The 18,644-nt window shown below is 59.7% G+C and overlaps 1 protein-coding gene across 2 annotated transcripts; it reads left to right on the top strand.

The window, feature by feature from the left end:
• The first annotated feature begins 798 nt into the window (after positions 1–798).
• ANKRD24 (ankyrin repeat domain 24) lies at positions 799–8,168 on the top strand. 2 transcript variants are annotated; one of them, XM_088067605.1, is made up of 19 exons: positions 799–916; positions 3,040–3,170; positions 3,247–3,335; positions 3,623–3,687; positions 4,009–4,066; positions 4,144–4,214; positions 4,375–4,481; positions 4,554–4,741; positions 4,953–4,981; positions 5,077–5,169; positions 5,352–5,456; positions 5,568–5,612; positions 5,732–5,830; positions 5,906–5,978; positions 6,073–6,194; positions 6,274–7,386; positions 7,604–7,741; positions 7,815–7,880; positions 8,005–8,168. In XM_088067605.1, the coding sequence occupies exons 1-19, from the start codon at positions 881–883 to the stop codon at positions 8,080–8,082; spliced, it is 2,706 nt and encodes a 901-aa protein (XP_087923731.1). In that variant the 5' UTR covers positions 799–880; the 3' UTR covers positions 8,083–8,168. The 2 variants fall into 2 exon arrangements, with proteins under 2 accessions (XP_087923731.1, XP_087923730.1); XM_088067604.1 differs by lacking the exon at positions 799–916 and adding an exon at positions 1,927–2,065.
• Positions 8,169–18,644: the final 10,476 nt, after the last annotated feature.

Below are 18,644 nucleotides of genomic sequence, written 5' to 3'. Positions count from 1 at the left end.
TGCCCGGCACTGGCCTGAGTGTGCTGCGAGTGTGCCCGGCACTGCACGGACACTGCCCTGAGTGTGCCCAAAGCCTGCCCGACACTGCCCTGGGTGTGCTGCGAGCGTGCCCGGCACTGGCCGGACACTGCCTGGACACTGCTCGCATACTGCCCTGAGTCTGTCCGGACACTGTCCCGAGTCTGTCCTGACACTGTCCCGAGTCTGTCCTGACACTGTCCCGAGTCTGTCCTGACACTGCCCCGAGTCTGTCCTGACACTGTCCCGAGTCTGTCCTGACACTGTCCCGAGTCTGTCCGGACACTGCCCCGACACTATCCCGACACCGCCCTCCCCCTGTCCTGACACTATCCCGACACTGCCGCACCTGCACTGAACCCCCGGCCCGGGGGGACACGAGGATGGGTTAGGGGTGCTGGCAAATCCAGGGAAGGACAGGGAAGGACAGGGGTGCCAGGGAGGGGCAGGGCACACTGACAAGAACAGGAGGTGCTGGCAAAACCAGGGGCTGCCGGGGCGGGGGTGTCAGGTCAGGAGAGGAGCCGCAACCAAGGGTGAGGTGTGTTTGGGATGGGCGAGAGGTGCCAAGCCTCCCCAGGCACCCCCAGCCCCCCCGGGCCGTGTCCCCTGTCCCCGGGCATGGCAGGTGGCCGCAGATCCCTCCCCAAACACGGCCCGGCCCGGCCCCCCCGGCTGCCCGGGGCTGAAACCGCAGCCGCGGCCGTAACACAATCCCCGGCTCCGGTTCCCGGCTCCGGGAGCGCCAGGACGGGCTGGGAGCCGCGGGATCGGGGGCGCTGAGCTGTCCCCAGGCAGGGACAGACCCTCGAGCGTGGCCATCCCCCCCGAGCAGGTGCCGCAGGGCTGAGGCTGGGCCACCATGAAGAGCCTGAAGGCCAGGTTCAAGAAGGCAGATGTGAGTGCCATCCCTGGGGACATGGGGACACGGGGACCTGCTCTAGGATGTCCATGGGGACACGGGGACCTGCCCTGGGGCGTTCACTGGGACATGAGGACCTGGGGATTTCCCCCAGGATACCCCCAGAGTCACAGCGACACGGGGACTTGCCCTGGGACACATGGTGGTCACTCACAACGGGGGACAGCAGCCCCACAGAGGTTGGCACTGTCATCCTGGCCGATGGGATGGAGCCCCCAGTGCACTCCCAGTGCTCCCAGAGCCATCACTGGGAGTGGGGCAGAGCAAAGGGGAAGGAAGCGTGTCCCAGGTCCCCTCCCTGTCCCCTTCCTGGGGACAAGTGCCGCTTTGCCAGCTGCCACAGCCCGCGGAAGCAGCCTGTCGATGCTCCTCAATTATTCAGCAGCAGCCTGGCACGGGGCTGCAGAGGGCAGAGGGGCACAGCGCTGTCCCCAGTGCACTGGGAGGGACACAGCTGGGGACATGGGGACACAGCTTGAAGCTCCTCACCTGGAGTCTGGGGGACCATCCTGCACGGGGTGCCTCGGTTTCCCCACACTGCCCTGGACGCGTCCCTGAGGGGCTCCCGATGTCCTGCTGCCAGCGGGACTGCCCGGACAGCACCTGGGGACCCTCTGAGTTTTGGGGTTCCTCCCTAGGGGTGTTTGGGGGGCCAGTAAGGTGCAGGCGGGGGGATCTACCCCTCCCTTGGCCCCAGGGCAGGCCGGGGGGCACCAGGGTCCCCTCCTCGGGGGCCAGGAAGATGCTCAGCCCTGTTTTGGGGGTGCTTTTGAGCACGAGGTGGGACAGCTGCCCTCCCGCAACCTCTCCGACTTTTCCTGGGCCCAGTCTGGGTGCCGGTCCCTGCCTGGGAGCTGCTCCCCGCTCCGTGGCGGGATGCAGGGATGCGCGGAGCGGGGGATGCTGAGGAGGGAGGGAAGGAGGGAGGGCCGGGGGTGGAGGAGGCGGGTCCGGCTCCCACTGCCGCAGCCCCGGCCCCCGCCCGGGCGGCGATGCCGGAGCGCTTCGGGCTCGGGGGTGCCCGTGCCGGCCGGGGCGGGGGGCGGGGGGCGCATGGCGTCCTCCCGCCGCCTCCTGCTCAGCACCATGAAGCAGATCTGCCTTTGCGCCGCCGCCTCCTTCGCGGTACGTCCCGGCTCCCCTCCGGCCGCGTCCCCCCCGCCCCACCTGCAGCCTCCATCCCCATCCCCATCGCGGGGCTCCCCCGTGTCCTCCCCATCCTGCTTTGTCCTTGCCTGACAAGGGGGTGGGGGGAGCGGGCACCACCCTCCCAGTTTGCCCAGGAGCTCTGGGAGACTGGTTTGTTCCCTGTCCCTGGTCCCGCTGGGCTGGAGGGGCTCGGGGGGCACCCGGCGGGCACAGGCGGGTTTGGGACAGGTGCCAGCGGCTCCCGAAAGGTGACATCCATTTCCTGCCGCCGCGACCGCAGCCAGCGCCGCTTTGTCGTCACCGGCTGCGGGGTGAAGCCAGGACTTGCAGTCCTTGTCCTGGTCCTGTCCTGCTCCGGGTCGCTCCTTCGGGACAGGGATTGGGGGGGCACCGGGAGAGCAAATCCCCATCTGGGGTTTTGTGGGGGACAGAGCTGTGCCCCGTTGTCCCGGGAGGCTGGAGCATCCCTAGGGATCTGCTCTGGCTGCCAGCTGTGCTCGCCCCGGTTTGATCCCTTCCTCCTCCGGGAAGGAAAGCAGGGCTGGGAATGGGATCAGCGGGGAGAATGGGCAGGGCTGGGGCTCCCAAGGATGCTGGCTGGGTTTAGTACTGGGATTTTGGGGTGGCTGGGGCAAACCCCGGGGCAGTTGAGCTCACTGCCAAATCCCAGCCTGGCACAGCTAAACTAGGCTGTGTCTGTAAATCCCCTGCTCCGTGAGCTGCAAACTGGGGGGGCTGCAGGGGATTTTCATCCCAATCCCAGCTGAACTCTGTAGCTGGGGGTGGGCTCCCAGGAGAGGGGCACAGACACAGCCACCCCCAGGGACAGGGCTGGATGGAGCACAGCAGGGATGGGGACAAGGACAGCCAGCCCAGCCCAGCCCTGCCCGCCCTGGGGACAGCACTGTCACAGCTGACACTGTCACAGCCTCCTCTGGGCTCCGTTGCAGAGCCAGGACTGGACCAAGAACGACGAGAAGCTGCTGCAGGCCGTGGACTACAACGATGCCGGGCGGGTCACGTCGCTCCTGCTCCGCAAGGGCCTGGTGCCCACCAAGCTGGACTCGGAGGGCAAATCGGCGTGAGTGCCAGCCCCGCCCTGGGGACACAGCTGGGGACAGGGGACACGAGTCCCACAGCCCCTGGTCTCACTGCAGGTTCCACCTGGCCGCCACGCGGGGCAACGTGGACTGCCTGGAAGCAATGCTGGCCCACGGCGTGGATGCCATGACCAAGGACAGCTCGGGTGAGGGCACGGCCACCACGTGCCCCTGCCTCATGCCATGGGCCACCTGGTTGTCCCCAGGTGTTGAGGCTGAGGGAACAGAGGTGGTGGCCACACCTGGGGGGCTGTGAATTGTCCCAGTTTCCTAAAGGAGCTCAAGCAGTGCCTGATGAGCTCCTGGGGTTGTCCCCTTCCTGCTCAGCCCCATTCCAGCAGATCCTGCTGTGCCCGTCTCTCTGTCTGTCCCCAAGCTGTCCCCTCTGGCACAGCCCTGCTGGCCGTGCTCTGACCTGTTTGTCCCTTCCCAGGTTACACTGCCCTGCACTTGGCCTCCAAGCACGGCCACCCTCAGTGTGTCAGCAAACTGCTGCAGGTACAGGGAGAGGGAGGAGGGACAGAGGGATGGAGGGAGGTGCTGTGCCAGCGCGGTGTCCTCCCTGTCCTTGAACCCCCTTCCCTCACCCTCGGCATGCTGGTTCCCAGCTCCGTGCGCTGCTGCCCGGCACCAGGGAGCCACAGGGGGTCTGTCCCTTGTCCTTCACCACAGCGTGGAGCCAGAGGGGGTTTGTCTGTCTGTCCCCCTCCTTCGCCACACCACGGAGTCTGTCAGTCCCCTGCCCTTCACTGTGCCAGAGCCACTCGAGTAGTCTGTCCCTCTGTCCCCCTCCTCCCGTGACCCAGGCTCTCCCCCCAGGCCTCCTGCCCCGTGGATGTGGCCGATGGCAGCGGCAGGACCGCGCTGCACCTGGCGGGTGAGTAGGGACAGTGCCAGCCCTGTCCCGCTCATGTCCCCGCGGGGGCAGCGCTCAGCCTCTGTCCTTGTCCGCAGCTGCCAGCGGCTGCATCTCCTGCTCCGAGATCCTCTGTGACTTCAAGGCTCCCTTGAACAGCAAGGACAAGGTGAGGTCCCTCTGCTCCCGGTCCTGCTGTGCCAGGCTGCGGCCATCCCGAAACGCAGCACAGCTTGGGGTGGGCCATGGAAATCGGGGTGACATCGGGAGCAGGGTGCCCGTGGGGGGATCTGAGCCTTCCTGCTCATCCTCCCCCGTGCCGTGCCCAGGACGGCTCCACGCCGCTGATCCTGGCTGCCAAGATGAGCCACTCGGAGCTGTGCCGGTACCTCCTGCACCGCGGGGCCGCCGTCAACTGCCGGGACCTGCAGGGCAGGTGGGGCTGCAGCGCTGGGGGCCGGGAGCGGCCGCGGGGATTGTCCCTCACCCGCGCTCTCCCCGTGCCCAGGACAGCCCTGATGCTGGCCTGCGAGAGCGGCAGCGTGGACACCGTGGAGGTGCTGGTCAGCGCCGGCGCCCGCGTGGCCGTGGTGGATGCCACCGGCCACGACGCCGCTCACTACGGGCTGGCCACGGGCAACGCCCTCATCCAGCACCTCCTGCAGGAGGCGGCCCAGCGCCGCTCCTGGGCCAGCGGTGAGGCTGCCGGGGCACCCCGCGCTCCCTGACACCGTCACTGGGGGTTGTCGCCGGCAGGGAAGGGCTGGCAGGGGCCGGGGGCACGTGTCCCCTTTTTCTGGATGTTTGGAGCCGCCTTTGCCTGTGCTGTCCCCAGCCCAAGTGCCCCTGCACTCACCTGAGCTCCTAAATCTCCTCAATTTCTCTTCCCTGCTGCTCTGTCCCACAGAAGAGGAGTCGACTGAGCAGACATCGCAGGTGAGGGCTGGTGTCCATCCCTGAGGGTCCCCTGGCTCAGGAAGGAGGGAGGGCACTGTGAGTGTCACCTCTCCTCTGCCCTGGGGTGCCCACAGACGTCTTCGCCCAGCCAGTCATCCGTCAGGGAGAAGAACAGCACCCCAAGGAAGAGGAAGGCCCCTCTGCCTCCCCTGGGCACCTCCAGCCAGGTGAGAAATGGATCCCCAGGTCCTCACCTGGCCTGGCAGGTGCAGAGCAGCCCAAACCACTCCTCAGTGAGAGGTCCCTCATTGCGGGGTCTGTGCCAAAAAGCCCCCTCAGGCACGCAGCGGGATTTCTGGGGTTTCTTGTGCCAGGAGTTGGACTCAGTGCTTTCTGTGATTCCCTGCAGGAGGACCGGGATGCCTACGAGGAGATCGTGCGGCTGCGGCAGGAGAGGGCCCAGTTCCTGCAGAAGATCCGGGGCTTGGAGCAGCAGGAGAAGCAGAGACGGGAGGTACCGGCTGCAGGGTCCTGGGGAGATGCTCCCGTGTCCACAGGGAGCAGAGGGGACGGGCAGATGGGGACAGCACTCATCCCTCCCCGTTTTCTCCCTGGGTCCTGCCAGCGGGCGGAGCTGGATGAGAGCTCCCTGCGCTCCATGGAGAAGCAGGTGAGGCCAGGGAAGAGCTTGGAGGTGACCTCAGCTCTCCGAGGGGTCCTGGTGCTGGGAATGCCACCAGGACTCTGCCAGGAGCCAAGGGGACCCTATTTCTGTGTCCTGCCCTGCAGATCCGGGAGCTGGAGGAGCAGCTGGTGGCACGGGATGGGGAGAAGGACAAGCTGGGCAAGGAGGTGGAGGCTCTGCGGAGCCGCCTGTCCTCGATGGAGGTGGGTGTGGGCAGGACACAGCTGGCAGTGCCCAGGGCTGGGGACAGGGGGGTCACCTCCACCCTGCACCCCCAGAATGAGAAGGAGAACACGAGCTATGATATCGAGACGCTGCAAGACGAGGAGGGGGTCCCACTCGAGTTCCCAGGTAGGTCTTGCCGGCCTCCCAAGGACACCTCGGGGAGGTGGCACTGGGCAGTGGGGGCACAGTGGGCACAGCCCCAGGTCCCTGTGCCCTGCAGGAGCGGAGATGCTGCTCTCCAAGAAGACACTGAGCCCCTCGGCCGAGGAGCTGCTGGCCACACTCCAGGGGCAGGTGCAGTCCCTGACTGTGCAGAACAAGGAGCTGAGGGAGAAAATCCAGGCACGTCCCCCTCTGTCCATCCGTCTGTCCCTCTGTTCCTTGTCCCCTGGCCCACAGTGGCCTCACGGTCTGTCGGCAGGTGCTGGAGAACTACGAGCGGGATGAGAGCAGCCCCGCTGCCCCGGGGGACGTGGTGCCCGCCAGTCTGTACCAGGCCCTGCAGCGGGAGCTGGAGAGGCTGCGGGCGCAGGGCAGGGAGGCCACGGCGCGGGCCGGAGGGGTCGGGCAGCGCGGGGCCTCGGAGCCCATCCCGGAGGGAACCGCGGGGCTACGCCCTGCCGAGGAGCCAGCCTGGGCCTGGGGCGAGTGCAAGGCGGCCCTGAGAGAGCTGGGGGTGCAGACATCCTCCTCCTCTTCACCCTCCGGTGAGCGGGAGCCAGGCACGGAGCTGGCAGAGGCACGGGCGGCCCTGAAGCGGGCACAGACCGAGCTGGAGGAGCGGGAGCGGCGTCTGAAGGAGCTGCAGGCCCAGCTGGAGGCCGCGGCCTCGCCGGGAGCCTCCGTGGAGGAGACGTCGCGGGAGAAGGAAGCACTGCTGGAGCGCTGCGGGCGTGCCGAGGCCGAGGCCGAGGCTCTGCGGCGGGAGCTGGCGGCGAGGCCGCGGGATGCGCCGGGAGCGGCGGAGGCCGAGGCACGGCTGGCGGAGCTCCGGGCCGCGCTGGCGCGCAGGGAGGCCGAGCTGGGCGCGCTGCGGGAGCGGCTGCGGGAGCACGAGGAGGAGGCTCCGGCGTGGCTGCAGCGGGCGCAGGCCGAAGGCTGGGTGCCCCGGGACGAGCACGCCCGTGCCACGGCCACGCTGCAGGAGCAGGCGCGGGCCCTGCGGGAGCGCCTGGCGCAGCTGGAGGCCGCGGCCGACGCCAAAGCCCGCGAGGCCTCGAAGCTGCAGGCAGAGCTGGCGGTGGCCGTGCCGCGGGCCCAGCACGAGGCGGCCGAGGCCGGGCTGCGGGCGGAGGCGGCGGCGCTGGCGCAGCGGCTGCAGGAGCTGGAGCGGCGGCACGAGAAGACGTGCGAGGAGGTGTTCCGTGTGCAGCGGCAGGCGCTGTTCATGAAGAGCGAGCGGCAGGCGGCGGAGGACAGGCTGGGCGCCGTGCAGAAGCAGCTGGAGCAGGCCCAGGACGAGGCGCGGCGGCTGCGGGAGCTGCATGGCCACGCTGAAGATGCGGCACGGCTGGTCAGGGACAGGGACAGGAAGGTAGGGGACAGAGAACCGTGAGGGGCTGCTCGGCCACACATGTGGAGTCACTGAATTTGGGCTGGAAGGGACCTTAAAGCTTATCCCATTCCACCCCCTGCCATGGCACTGTCCCAGGGTGCTCCAAACCCCGTCCAGCCTGGCCTTGGACAATTCCAGAGATCCGGGGGCAGCCACAGCTGCTCTGGGTAACCTGTAACCCCTATGCCTTGTGCAGATCACGGAGCTCTCCAAGGAGGTTTTCAGGCTGAAGGAAGCCCTGAACGCCCTCCCCGAGTCAGGGGGGCCTCCACAATCCCCACCCAACACGGCCGCGCTCCAGGCCCAGATCCGGGCGCTGGAGGAGAAGCTGGAGGTGGGTCACCTGCTGGGTTCGGGGCTCCCCCGACCACCCAGCCCTGTGGCCAAACCCCCTCCCTGTGCTGCAGGAGACAGAGACGAGGCACAGCAAGGTGGTGACGCTGTACCGGAGCCACCTGCTCTATGCCGTACAGGTGAGCTGGGGACAGGACTGGGGACGCTGGCATGGAGGCTGGGATAGGTGCCAGCCCGGGGACACGCATGGAGCTGCCCTGATGTCCCCACTCCATGTGCCCACCAATGCCTCCTCCACCCCAGGGCCACATGGACGAAGACGTGCAGAGACTCTTGTGCCAGATCCTGAGGATGCAGCGGCTGCAGGAGCAGGGCAGATGAGCCCCTGCCAGCACGGGTGGCAGGGGAAGTGGGGGGACAGGTCTGTCACAGCACCCTGTGTGTCCCTTTGCTTGTCCAGGCACCCAGTCCACCCCCAGCACCGCAGCAATAAAGTTATTTATAATCACACGAAAGCGGAGGCTTCTCTCTGACGGGCTGCGGTGGGCACGGTGGGCTGAGGCGGCCGCGGGCCGGAGCCCCGAGGGGTTCCAGGCCTCACACCGGAGCCCTGAGGTTGTCACAGGCCTCATGTCAGAGCCTGGGGAGTTCCAGGCCTCACACCGGAGCCCCTGGGGGGTTCCAGGCCTCACACCGGAGCCCCGAGGTTGTCACAGGCCTCACGTCGGAGCCTGGGGAGTTCCAGGCCTCACACCGGAGCCCCGGGCCCGTTACAGACATTCCCCCCCCCCCCGGTGCCCTCTGGTGGTCAAGCCCGTCGCTGCTTTCCCGCGCTCTGGCAGGGGGCGCTGCGCACATGCGCAGTGGGGCCCGAGGCGGTGGCGCCCCCGGCTGGTCCCGGCGCTTCCCGCCGCTCGCAGCCCCTGCGCGCGGGGCCGGTAGAACCCGGGGCGCAGTCCCTGAGGGCTGGGGCGATGGCGGGAAACGGGGGCAGATATGGAGGGGGAAAAGAACCGTAAAGATTGTCTTGGGCCACCCCTGCCATGGGCAGGGACACCTCCCACTGTCCCAGGCTGCTCCAAGCCCCGTCCATCCTGGCCTTGGACACTTCCAGGGATCCAGGGGCTTCTCTAGCCACTCTGTGCCAGGGCCTGCCCACCCTAACACGTAGGAATTCCTTCCCAATATCCCGTCTCTGGGATTTGATGGAGACCTAGGCAGAGATCCGCCACTTTCCGGAGAGCACCGAGCCCTTTACCAAGCTTTGCCAGGATTTGTCCCCTCTCGATTTTCTTCCCTGAGCTCTCCTGGGCTCTGGAAACACTTTGTGTCCTCACAGATCGTTTTAGAAAAAGGGCTGCCTCGTCCCATCCTGTGAAGTTCCACCTCACTCCAGCTGAGGGCACGATTGGGAGCGTGTGGAGCCGAGGCTTTTTCCAGGAAGACAGACAGCCTGTTGGACAAGATCCCAGATTTCCATCTCGGGTATCCGAGACAGAGCAGCCTCACACCCGACCAGTGTTCGTTCCCACCAGGAATGAGAGCAGGGAAGAACCTGGTTCTTATAAAATAAGAAAATAAATAGGAGTCACCAGGTCAGGGATGGGACCGCAGTTATCTGCGGGATGAGCAGCCAGCAGTTGGAGGCTCCAAAGGATTTCCAGCCCCAGGAATACACTCCCACCAGCAGGAGTTAATGGGATGTCAGTCCACGGGAGAGCTTCCTTCCATGGGACATGTGGGATGGAGGCAGTGATCCCTGCAGGCTTCCAGCTCCTCCTGTGTCTGCCTTACAGCTGTGTAACCTTCCAAACACACAGCAAAGGGAAAATCCCTGGGAAAGTGGCGGCTGCCTTTGGCCACACGCTGACAGTCGGCTCTGGTGTGTCCATTCCATGATCCCAAAGCGGCTGGCCAGCACACCTGGGCTGTCCTGGGGTGATCCTGTAACCCAAACAGCCTCGGGGGTGCCTGGAGTGAAATGGGGGGTCTGCGATCGGCCCTTTGGAGCAGCTGCTGGCTCGGGAATGCGGCTTTACAAGGCAAAAACGGATTTTCATGAGGGGACAAATTCCCCCTCCTGGTTGTCTCGGCAGTTTGTGGATTTTGCTGTGTGAGCAAGAAAAAACAATAAATTATACTGCTTATTTCAGGGAGGCAGAATTGCTTAACACTTAAAACCAAGACCAATTATTTTTTCTTCCTGGCTCCATTTCATCACGTCTGACCTTAGGAAGGACGTCAGCTCTCCTGCAAAATTCCTATATTTTAGGGTGACAATAATCACTAATCCATCCCAGAGTGTGGGACTGGTTAATATATCAAAAAGGTCTTTAAGCTTTTTGTTGATTCAGATTTTCCTAAAGCCGCTGCTGCACCAACAGGTTTGCACTGTAAAAGCAGCAGAAATTCTGCATTCTTTCTAAAACATGATGGCAGGTTCCTGAGGGCTTTTCCAGGATGGTTCCTGTGTCATTTGTGTTTGTTTTGTCATTTTGATTTTGGGTTCTGATTCAAAAATGGCCTTGGCGGGACAGGTTCAGTTGGTGCCTGGCAGCTCTCAGATCTCACAGATGTTTCTTCACCGTTTATGTTCAGATTCTGGAGGTGTCTATGTAACCAAAAGACGCTGCTTTTGATTAATTTTTGTCCTTACTGATCCCTGGGCAGGCTGGGAAGGGAATCTCTGACAGCACAGGAGCTTTTTTACTCCTGTAATGTGAGTTCCCTGGGTTTCCTATGCCAGCAGCACAGGGGTGTGTAACTCAAGCCATGGTTTGGGAAGAAAGGAGCCTGCACACCCTGACTTTCATGGGTGGAGAGCTTGGCAATCCTCACTTAGACCCTTTCCAACCGGGGGTTTTGGCCTCAGGAGAAGGGGCCTGCTGGGGAACTGCCCCTATAAACCTTCTCTGGATCTTATTGCACGTTCCCAAAGCTCCTGGGTTTAGTCTGGAGCTTGTTCTGCCTCAGTACTGGGGAATGTCCCAATTACAGAGCTCCTGAGTGCCCCCCGTGCCAGGCAAAGGGTCTCTGCTGCTTCCTGACACTGCCCCTTCCCTCCTTCCCCTTCACAGCCCCTCCAAGTGCAGCAAAACTGCTGATTCCCATCGAAGGGATATTGCTGGGCACTAACAAGCTCACCTCCCTTTTAAAAGGCAGCCCTGGTCTCAGGAGATCTAATTTAGGAACACATGGAAGGCCAGGGTGTCCTGCAGGGCCCCGGGGTGGGAGCTGCTCTGTGAGGAGCTCCAGCCTGGTTAGCTGCCAGAGCCTGGAGTATTTTTATCCATCTCCAAGCTGCCAGAGGCTCCCAGCCCCACCTGAGCGTGGTGCAGGACAGACTCACCTCTGCAGCGGGAGTTTGTTCTCCCAGGGACTGGCAGCAGGATTCCATGGGAATTCCCATTTGTCCTTTGCCATGGGCTTGAGCTCCCACCTGCTTTCCAAAGGTTTTGGGAGAGGATGGCAGAGGAAGGAATTCCCAACTGGGAGGAGGTGAGGCCCTGGCACAGGTGCCCAGAGCAGCTGGGGCTGCCCCTGGATCCCTGGCAGTGCCCAAGGCTGGGTTGGATGGAGCTGGGAGCAACCTGGGACAGTGGGAGGTGTCCCTGCCTTGGCAGGGGTGGCACTGGGTGGAATTTAAGGTCCCTCCAACCCAAACCATCCTGAGATTCTTGATTCTATAAGCCTGTGTTCCCACCAAGGACAGAACCCCGCAAAGTCAGAACCCCCCAAAATGGTGACATCCAGCCCCAGGAATGCCATGGTGATGGAGTGACAGGAAACGAATGGGGTCCTGAGACAAGCAGGAGACATGAAAGCAGCCAGCTTCACCCTGGTCAATATGGTCTGCTTTAAACTCTGTTTTTACTTCAGATTCGGGCTGCCAATAACTCCTTCAAACAATGATCTAATGCCTGTGTGAATGTTTGTAAAACCTCACTGCTCTGGCAGGTTGAGCTCTTGCCAAGAAGCAATCACATGTAATTAGGGAGAAGGAGTTGGAATCTCCTGGCTGTGCAGTGCAGCCCATTTTCCAGTTGTGTTTGTCCCATTTGGACCATCTCACTCCTGGGGGTGTGCTCCGAGCTGGGGTTTGTGGGACACGCTCCTGTCCCCAAGGGAATCTCTGTGGGAAGCACTGCCAGGAACCTGCTGGAAAACACGAGGTACCTGTGCTGGCCAGCGTGACAAGGACAGAACCAAATGGCATTTTGGGTTCTCAGTTCACTCCACCTTTCCTGCTCTGCAGGAGATTCCTGAGGAGGATTCTCAGGCACGTTGAGTCTTGAATGGGAAATGGAGTATGGAGAAACTCTGAGCTTTTGAGGGACACCTGGAAAAACCCCTTCCCTGGAGAATAGGGACAGCCCAAATCTGCTGTGGGGCTGGAGAGGTACAACTGTTCAAAGAGCCCTGGAAGAGTTTGGATTGGCAGGAATCAGTGCAGCCCCTGTTAAATGTTTGCTGCTCACACAATGAGAAGCTCCCAGTGGGAAATTAGAGCCTGTCCAGGACAGTGGGTCCCAGGAATGAGGCATCCTTTGCCCACACAGAGTTTAAACCTCAGTCCCCACTCTCTCACCTGGCACCTGAGGCACCAAAAGACATTTCCAAGCAAGTAGGGAATTTTGACATGGAAAGTTTGATGAGAAAACCCCTCTCAGAATTCCTGGAGCATCCTGAAATTCCCTTCACTCCCTTTTCCAGATCTGGAGAACCAGGCCTGTTGTGCAGTTCCCGGGGTGTTGTCCTGAAACAGCAGGAGGTCAGGGACACACAGGTCAGGTCCTGTGGGACAAGGAGCTGTTATTTATGGAAGGAATTTTTTCCTGAATGTGAGAGAGGAGAGGTGGATTCTGTTCTCCAGTGGGGTTTGAAATCCTAAATTCCAGCCAAGAGTCATCACATAAACTTGTGCTGAAGAACCTGACCTAGTTGGAATAATTGGAGGTAATTGTCAGCTCTTTCCAGATGACAAAACCCTTAATCACCAGCAGATGCTCAGCCAACCTCACAAAAAAGGCTGGAAACCCAGGGTGAGTGGGGAGGAATTGCTGTCCCAGAGGCACCGAGTTTCTGGAATGGGCAGGAATCATCCGTAGGGGTTTTTCCAATACATGGTCAGATGCCAGGACTGGGGCAGTGGTTTGTGCTCATGGCCTGGGCATCTCTGCAGAAATCTGGAATTGTGCCATGAGCACACAGTGGAGTGACACGGGAATATCCGGGAACAATCGGAGATGGAGCGACTCTGAAATGAGGAGCTGAAAGGTTGGGCTGCTCCATGGGTTCCTGCCCCAGATCCTGGAATCCAGACTGTCAGATCCTCGAGGTAGCCTGAGGTTTCCTGAAGCTTGGAATGAGTTGGGTGTGAGGTGGCTGCGCTCCCACAGAGCTGCAGGAGTTGCTTTGGGTTTCACCTGGGAGTTCCCTGCAAGTCAGCAAAACCCTGAAGAGAGGAGATGGGATCTGATGGGGATGAGGATGCTGAAGGAAGAGCGGGATACCTGGCACTGCCTGGGATATCCCAGTCCCAGCCGCGCTCCTGGGGGTGTGGAGACACTGTACGAGAAGAAGTGGTCCTTCTAGAAGGGTCTGACCCCACCAGACAATTAGCCTGGATTGCTAATTAATCAGAGAATTGTAGAACCATGGAATGTCCTGAGCTGGGATGGATCCACAACGATCACAGTCCAGCTCCTGGCCCTGCACAGACACCCCAACAATCCCAGCCTGTGCCTGAAGTATTGTCCAAATGCTCCTGGAGCTCTGGCAGCCTTGGGAATGTGACCATTGCCTGGCCAGAGCAGTTGCAAATTCCAGGAACCAGGGTTCCCAGAGGTGTTTTCCTTTGTGCAATGAGATGGAGAAAGCATAGGAAAACTGGGAACCCCTGGAAGTGGTCAGAGCAAGGAGCTGCCCTTGTGCCCAGCAACAGCTGGATGTTAATTACCCAGTGCTGGAATGAGGCTTTGGGAGGCTCTGGAATGGCTCTCAGCACATTTGGTGTTTTACAGCCACGGGGATTCATCCCTTCCCGTAAACCTCCTGCAGTGGGACCAATAACCAGGGATCCTGCCTGGAAACCAGCGGCTCCCCTGGATGGGAATGTCTGGGACAAGACTCGCTGAGGGCTCTTTGAAGTGGGCAGCAATGTGGAAACACTGACAGCAGCACCGTTCCCATGAACCAGGGGTCTCCCATGGGAGCAGGGGGAAAAATGAACCACCTTTGGGAAGAGCTCGGTGTGCCCAGGGTGGGTCTGCAGGGCTGGGCTGTGCTCCCTTCCTGGGATGGAGCTGCTGGCCCAGGGGATGGAGCTGCTGGCCCAGGGGATGGAGCTGCTGGCCCAGGGGATGGAGCTGCTGGCCCAGGGGATGGAGCTGCTGGCACAGGGGAGGCTGGTTGGGGGCCATGACCTCTTGTTGGAGTACTCCAGACCAGCAGAACTCAGCAGCTGTGTGAACTGGTTGTGGCCTCAAGCAAAGGCCATTCCTCCGCCACTGGCTCCTGCCAGATGGTCCCAGCCCAGGCCCAGGGCCTCACGTCCCCTCTCAGCTCTGCTTTTCATGTGTCTCTCCCCAAAAAAAGGCCTGGGCCAGTGCCAGACTCCAGCGAACCCTTCGGAGCAGTCCCCCAGCTCTGGCAGGTCACCGGAGCTGGAAGCAGCCCCGTGTCCTGCCTCTGCAGCCCAGACATCCTCCTCGGCTCTCCCTGCCAGCTCTGGAATGAGAAATGGCTCTGCTCTTCTGTCTGCTTCCATTCGAATCCCTCTAGGAAAGCGCTCGTGTTCTCCAGCTCCGTGCTGCTGAAATTAGCACTGGCATCCTGCAGGATTCCAGCCTCGACTCGCGCCTCCAGGAGTGGGAAGAGCTGCCGAGACTGCGGAGACAAGTTGGATGTGAGAGCCAAGTGTCCAAAAGAACACGTTCAGGAACAGCACAGCGAGCAGGAGGTGCTCCAGCACGGCGGGGAAATCGTCCTGCTGAGGATAAAACCCCCCCAAAAAAAGTGTTCCTGGGCAGCCAGGAAGGGTTAAACCATGGCACGAGCTTTGGGACAGCTGCAGGATGCTGGAGTGGGCACTGGGATTGGAACCAGGATGACGGTTTTAGGTCACTCACAAAGCTTTCTAATTACACTTTTTTGGGGGAAAAAAAAGAAAAAAATGGTGTGTTTGATTCTGTAAGTGCTGAACATTCCACAATTGCTGTGTTTAATAAATACAGCGGGGGCTCCTAGGAGACTGAATGGGGCTGAATGAATGAAGTATGTGAGACATCTGAAACCTATTAGTTGGAGCAAACTGGTGGAGAGGCAGGAATTCTTCTCTTTTTAAAAATATTTATACATTTTCCTTTCATGTCAGGCCAACATCTTATTTGGGGTTATGTTCCAGTGGAAGGAAAGGTGTGTCGGGGGGAAATGTAGGGGGAGGGGAGGTGCAGATTTGGGTCAGGCCCAAAAGGAGCAGAAGGGCTGGGTGGCTTTAGGGCCATATTTTCCTTTTGGAATCGAAGCCAGAACTTTGGTCCATCAGGGGACTTTGCCCCAGCCTCGATGGGGATGGATGTTTTGGGATTTGGTTCATTTCTGTGTGTTTTGGGAAGCTTGTCCTATCTGGAGCCCCTCGCTTGAGGCACCAGAACTCCCCAGCTCTCTCCAAGTGAGGTTTGTGGAGCCGTGGGTTCTGGGTTAACCTGGTTTGGATATTCAGGTTGAATTAGAACACACATCCAATGTCTTCCCCACCACATGGACAGCTCCAGGAGATCCCACCAGTGTCCAGCAGCAGCAGGAATGATGCCACATCCCAGAGGTTTCCACCCAGGCTTCTCCTTCTCCTGCAGAATTACCTGAGTGACTTGGGGGAAAATAGGGAAAAATAGGGAAGATGGATGGGAAGGACACAGAAGGTTCCCCCAGGGAATAAGCAGCACTGACAACTCTTCAGGAGCCACTTCACCTGTGGGAAAGTCTCTGAAAAGGGAGAGAAAGAGTTAACAACACCCAGCTCCAGTCTGGGCAGATCATTCCAAATGGAGACTGAATTCCTGCTGGAAGCTGTGGCTGTTTCCTGCTGGAAGCTGCACAAATCTGGGACAAGTCTCCCACCTTTGGTTCTTCCCTCTGTGTCTGAGGAGCTCACCCAAGGCTTGGAGTGACACCTGAGCTCACCTCTCCTCGTGCAGGAGCTGTGGATCAAAGCTCGGGAAGGTGTCAGAGAGGCCTGGATTTTGCAGTGTTTTCCAGCTGATAAGAGATATGTAAATTATCCCTGCTTTCCTGTGATCCCTAATGAGCTTTGTTCAGCCCACTTTTACTGCAGCACACACTCAACCCTTTCCCTTCAGGCTTCCTGAAATGAAAATGAGAAGTTTTAGGAAACTAGGAATTTTCAAATGTCTCCCATTATCCTTCTAATCTCCCCAACCTGATTAAATCAGAGGATATCTCCCCGCTCCATAGGAAACAGATGTTCCTCTTGCAGCAGGGACACGCAGGAGGCATCCCGAAATTTGTTTAATTTAGAGTCTCCTGGAGATGGGATTTTGGGGGGGGATTGCAACCTTCGATGTCCAAGCTCGGATCTGGCTGAATTTGGAGTGGTGCCAGTAAGGAATTTCTGTGGAGTTTCTTTCCATCGTTAGTGAAGAGAAACTCAACATCCCTAAGCTGAGAGCTTGGAAAATAACTTTGGAATGGTTTTTGATGGCATCTTTCAGTCAGTTTAGAGGTGAAAACATGACTGGGACATGGGATGAGGCTGGTTCTCTTTTTGTGAGGGAATAGTGGAACCCATTCCAAGAGTCCATGAATGGATTTAACTCTTTCTGGAGCTGCAGGGAATGAGGCACTCATCCTTTTCCACCCCTCTGCACTTTCTGTGCCATCTGTTCCCCATCAGGGGGAAGATCTCGCTGGATTTCAGTCTCATCAGTTTTGTCCACCTGTATCTCTTGGGTTTTCAGATCTTTCCTTTTTATTTCTTTTCCTCTTTTTTACCAGGTTCAAACAAAATCCTGGTTTTGCTGAAGGCACTGAGGGAAGTTGCCCAGAGCAGTGGAAGTGTCCAAGGCTGGACAGGGCTTGGAACAACCTGGGACAGTGGAAGTTGTCCCTGCCCATGGCTGGGGGTAGAATGGGATAATCTTTAAGGTCTTTCCAACCCAAACCATTCTGGGATGCTAAATGTCAGTGCTATTTCTGAAATATCTCGATTTCCCTCTGCATTGGTGGTTCTCAGTGTGTGTCCATCTGTGCATGTGTGGGTGGTGGTTGCATTTCAGAATTTCCAGGACTGTTATAGCTCTTATGTTTTTTTCCAAACAACTTCCTCCAGTGTGAATTCTCTCTCCTGACGGATCTGGACCCCACTTGGAAGAGTTCTCCATGGATGAAGGAAGCTGGATAGAGAAGCTGAATTAAAGCCTGTCTCACTGGAGGTGATTTAAGGGTTCCTCCAAAGCAGAACCATGTAACAACAATGCAGATTTGTTTTAGATATTGGACACATTTTCCACCCTCCACGTGTTGATGGTGCCAGTGACAAACTGTGGAAAAACCTGCTGAGGTGTGAGCCAGGAATTGCCTTCATCAGCCTTTTGCTAAGGTGCACAATCTACCCCGATTTATCCCGGTTTATCCCAGCCCCAGCCTTGCTCAGACACATTCTCAAGGCGTGTCTCCTCCCAGCCTCTTGGGAGCACCATGTCCACGCCTGGCTGGACTGGCTGGACACGTCACCATCCCTGTCCCTGGAGGGGGACGGGTGTCTCCGGTGGGGAAGTGACCCGTGGAATGTGAGGAGGAGGAGCTGGGGCCCAGAGGTTGGATGGGGCAGGTGCTGAGCTGTTCCTGAATTAAACACAGCTCTGGTTAACTAAAGCAACTGGGGGCAGTGCTGTGGGTTGGGAAAGGCGATGGATTGGGAGCATTCCCAGAGTCCTGTCTGGGGACACAGAGGGACAGGGCAGCAGCTGAAGGGTGGCTGGGACCTTAGACAAGGAGATGTTTAATAACATCTCCTTCCTCCTGAGGAAGGCACCGACCTCTTCCCTCTGGGAGCAGGGACAGGAGCCAGGGAATGGCTGCAGGAGGCTGGGATGGATCTCAGGGAATGGTTCACCCCCACGGGTGTCCTGGCAGTGGGCAGGACTTTCCCAGTGCTCCTGGGCTCCGATCCCCCCCTTTCCCTGCTGTCCTCGGTGGGGTCTGGGTGTTTGTGTCCTCAGTACCGTGCCTGGACCCCGATCCCAGCCTCTCCCTCGGGGCATGACCGAGCCTCAGCACGGTAGCTTCGATGGATAATTCGCATCAGAATAAAGAGTCCAAAAACTGGGATCAGCTTTGACCACAAACACAGCGTCCTTGGGCTGTGGAAAAACTGCTACAAAAACAGCAAGTTCAGGCTCCCTGGCTGCTGAGTTTTGTCTGAACACGGAGGCTGAATACCATCAGAATAGTTTGTTTTATTTCCAACTTGCCTGAAACCAGAGATTCCTGGGAGGTTTCCAAGCCAGTTGCTGAACCCAACTGGATTTGGATTGCTCTATCGCCTGTGAACCTGAAATTCTGGAGCTGCTCGGATCCCTGCAGCATTTTGATTGTCCCAGCTCCCTCTCCTGGCATCCCAGTGACCTTTTCACAATCTCTTTGTGTCAGGCTGTGGTTTGTATTTGTCGTATTTTTCACATTCCCAATTTATCATGGAATGGGTTGGGTTGGAAGGATGCTGAGGGATCATCCAGTGCCACCCCTGCCATGGCAGGGACACCTCCCACTGTCCCAGGTGGCTCCAGCCTGGCCTGGAGCACTCCCAGTGATCCAGGGGCAGCCACAGCTGCTCTGGGAATTCCATCCCAGCCCCTCTCCACCCTCCCAACCAGGAATCCCTTCCCAATATCCCATCCAGCCCTGCCCTCTGGCAGTGGGAG

Source organism: Pseudopodoces humilis, chromosome 28 (assembly GCF_049639895.1).
Source record: "Pseudopodoces humilis isolate 2021_Gansu_Grassland_sample_001 chromosome 28, ASM4963989v1, whole genome shotgun sequence".
Classification (NCBI taxonomy): domain Eukaryota; kingdom Metazoa; phylum Chordata; class Aves; order Passeriformes; family Paridae; genus Pseudopodoces; species Pseudopodoces humilis.
Note: the sequence above shows the minus strand (reverse complement) of the source record. Positions and strands in the feature narration are given on the sequence as shown.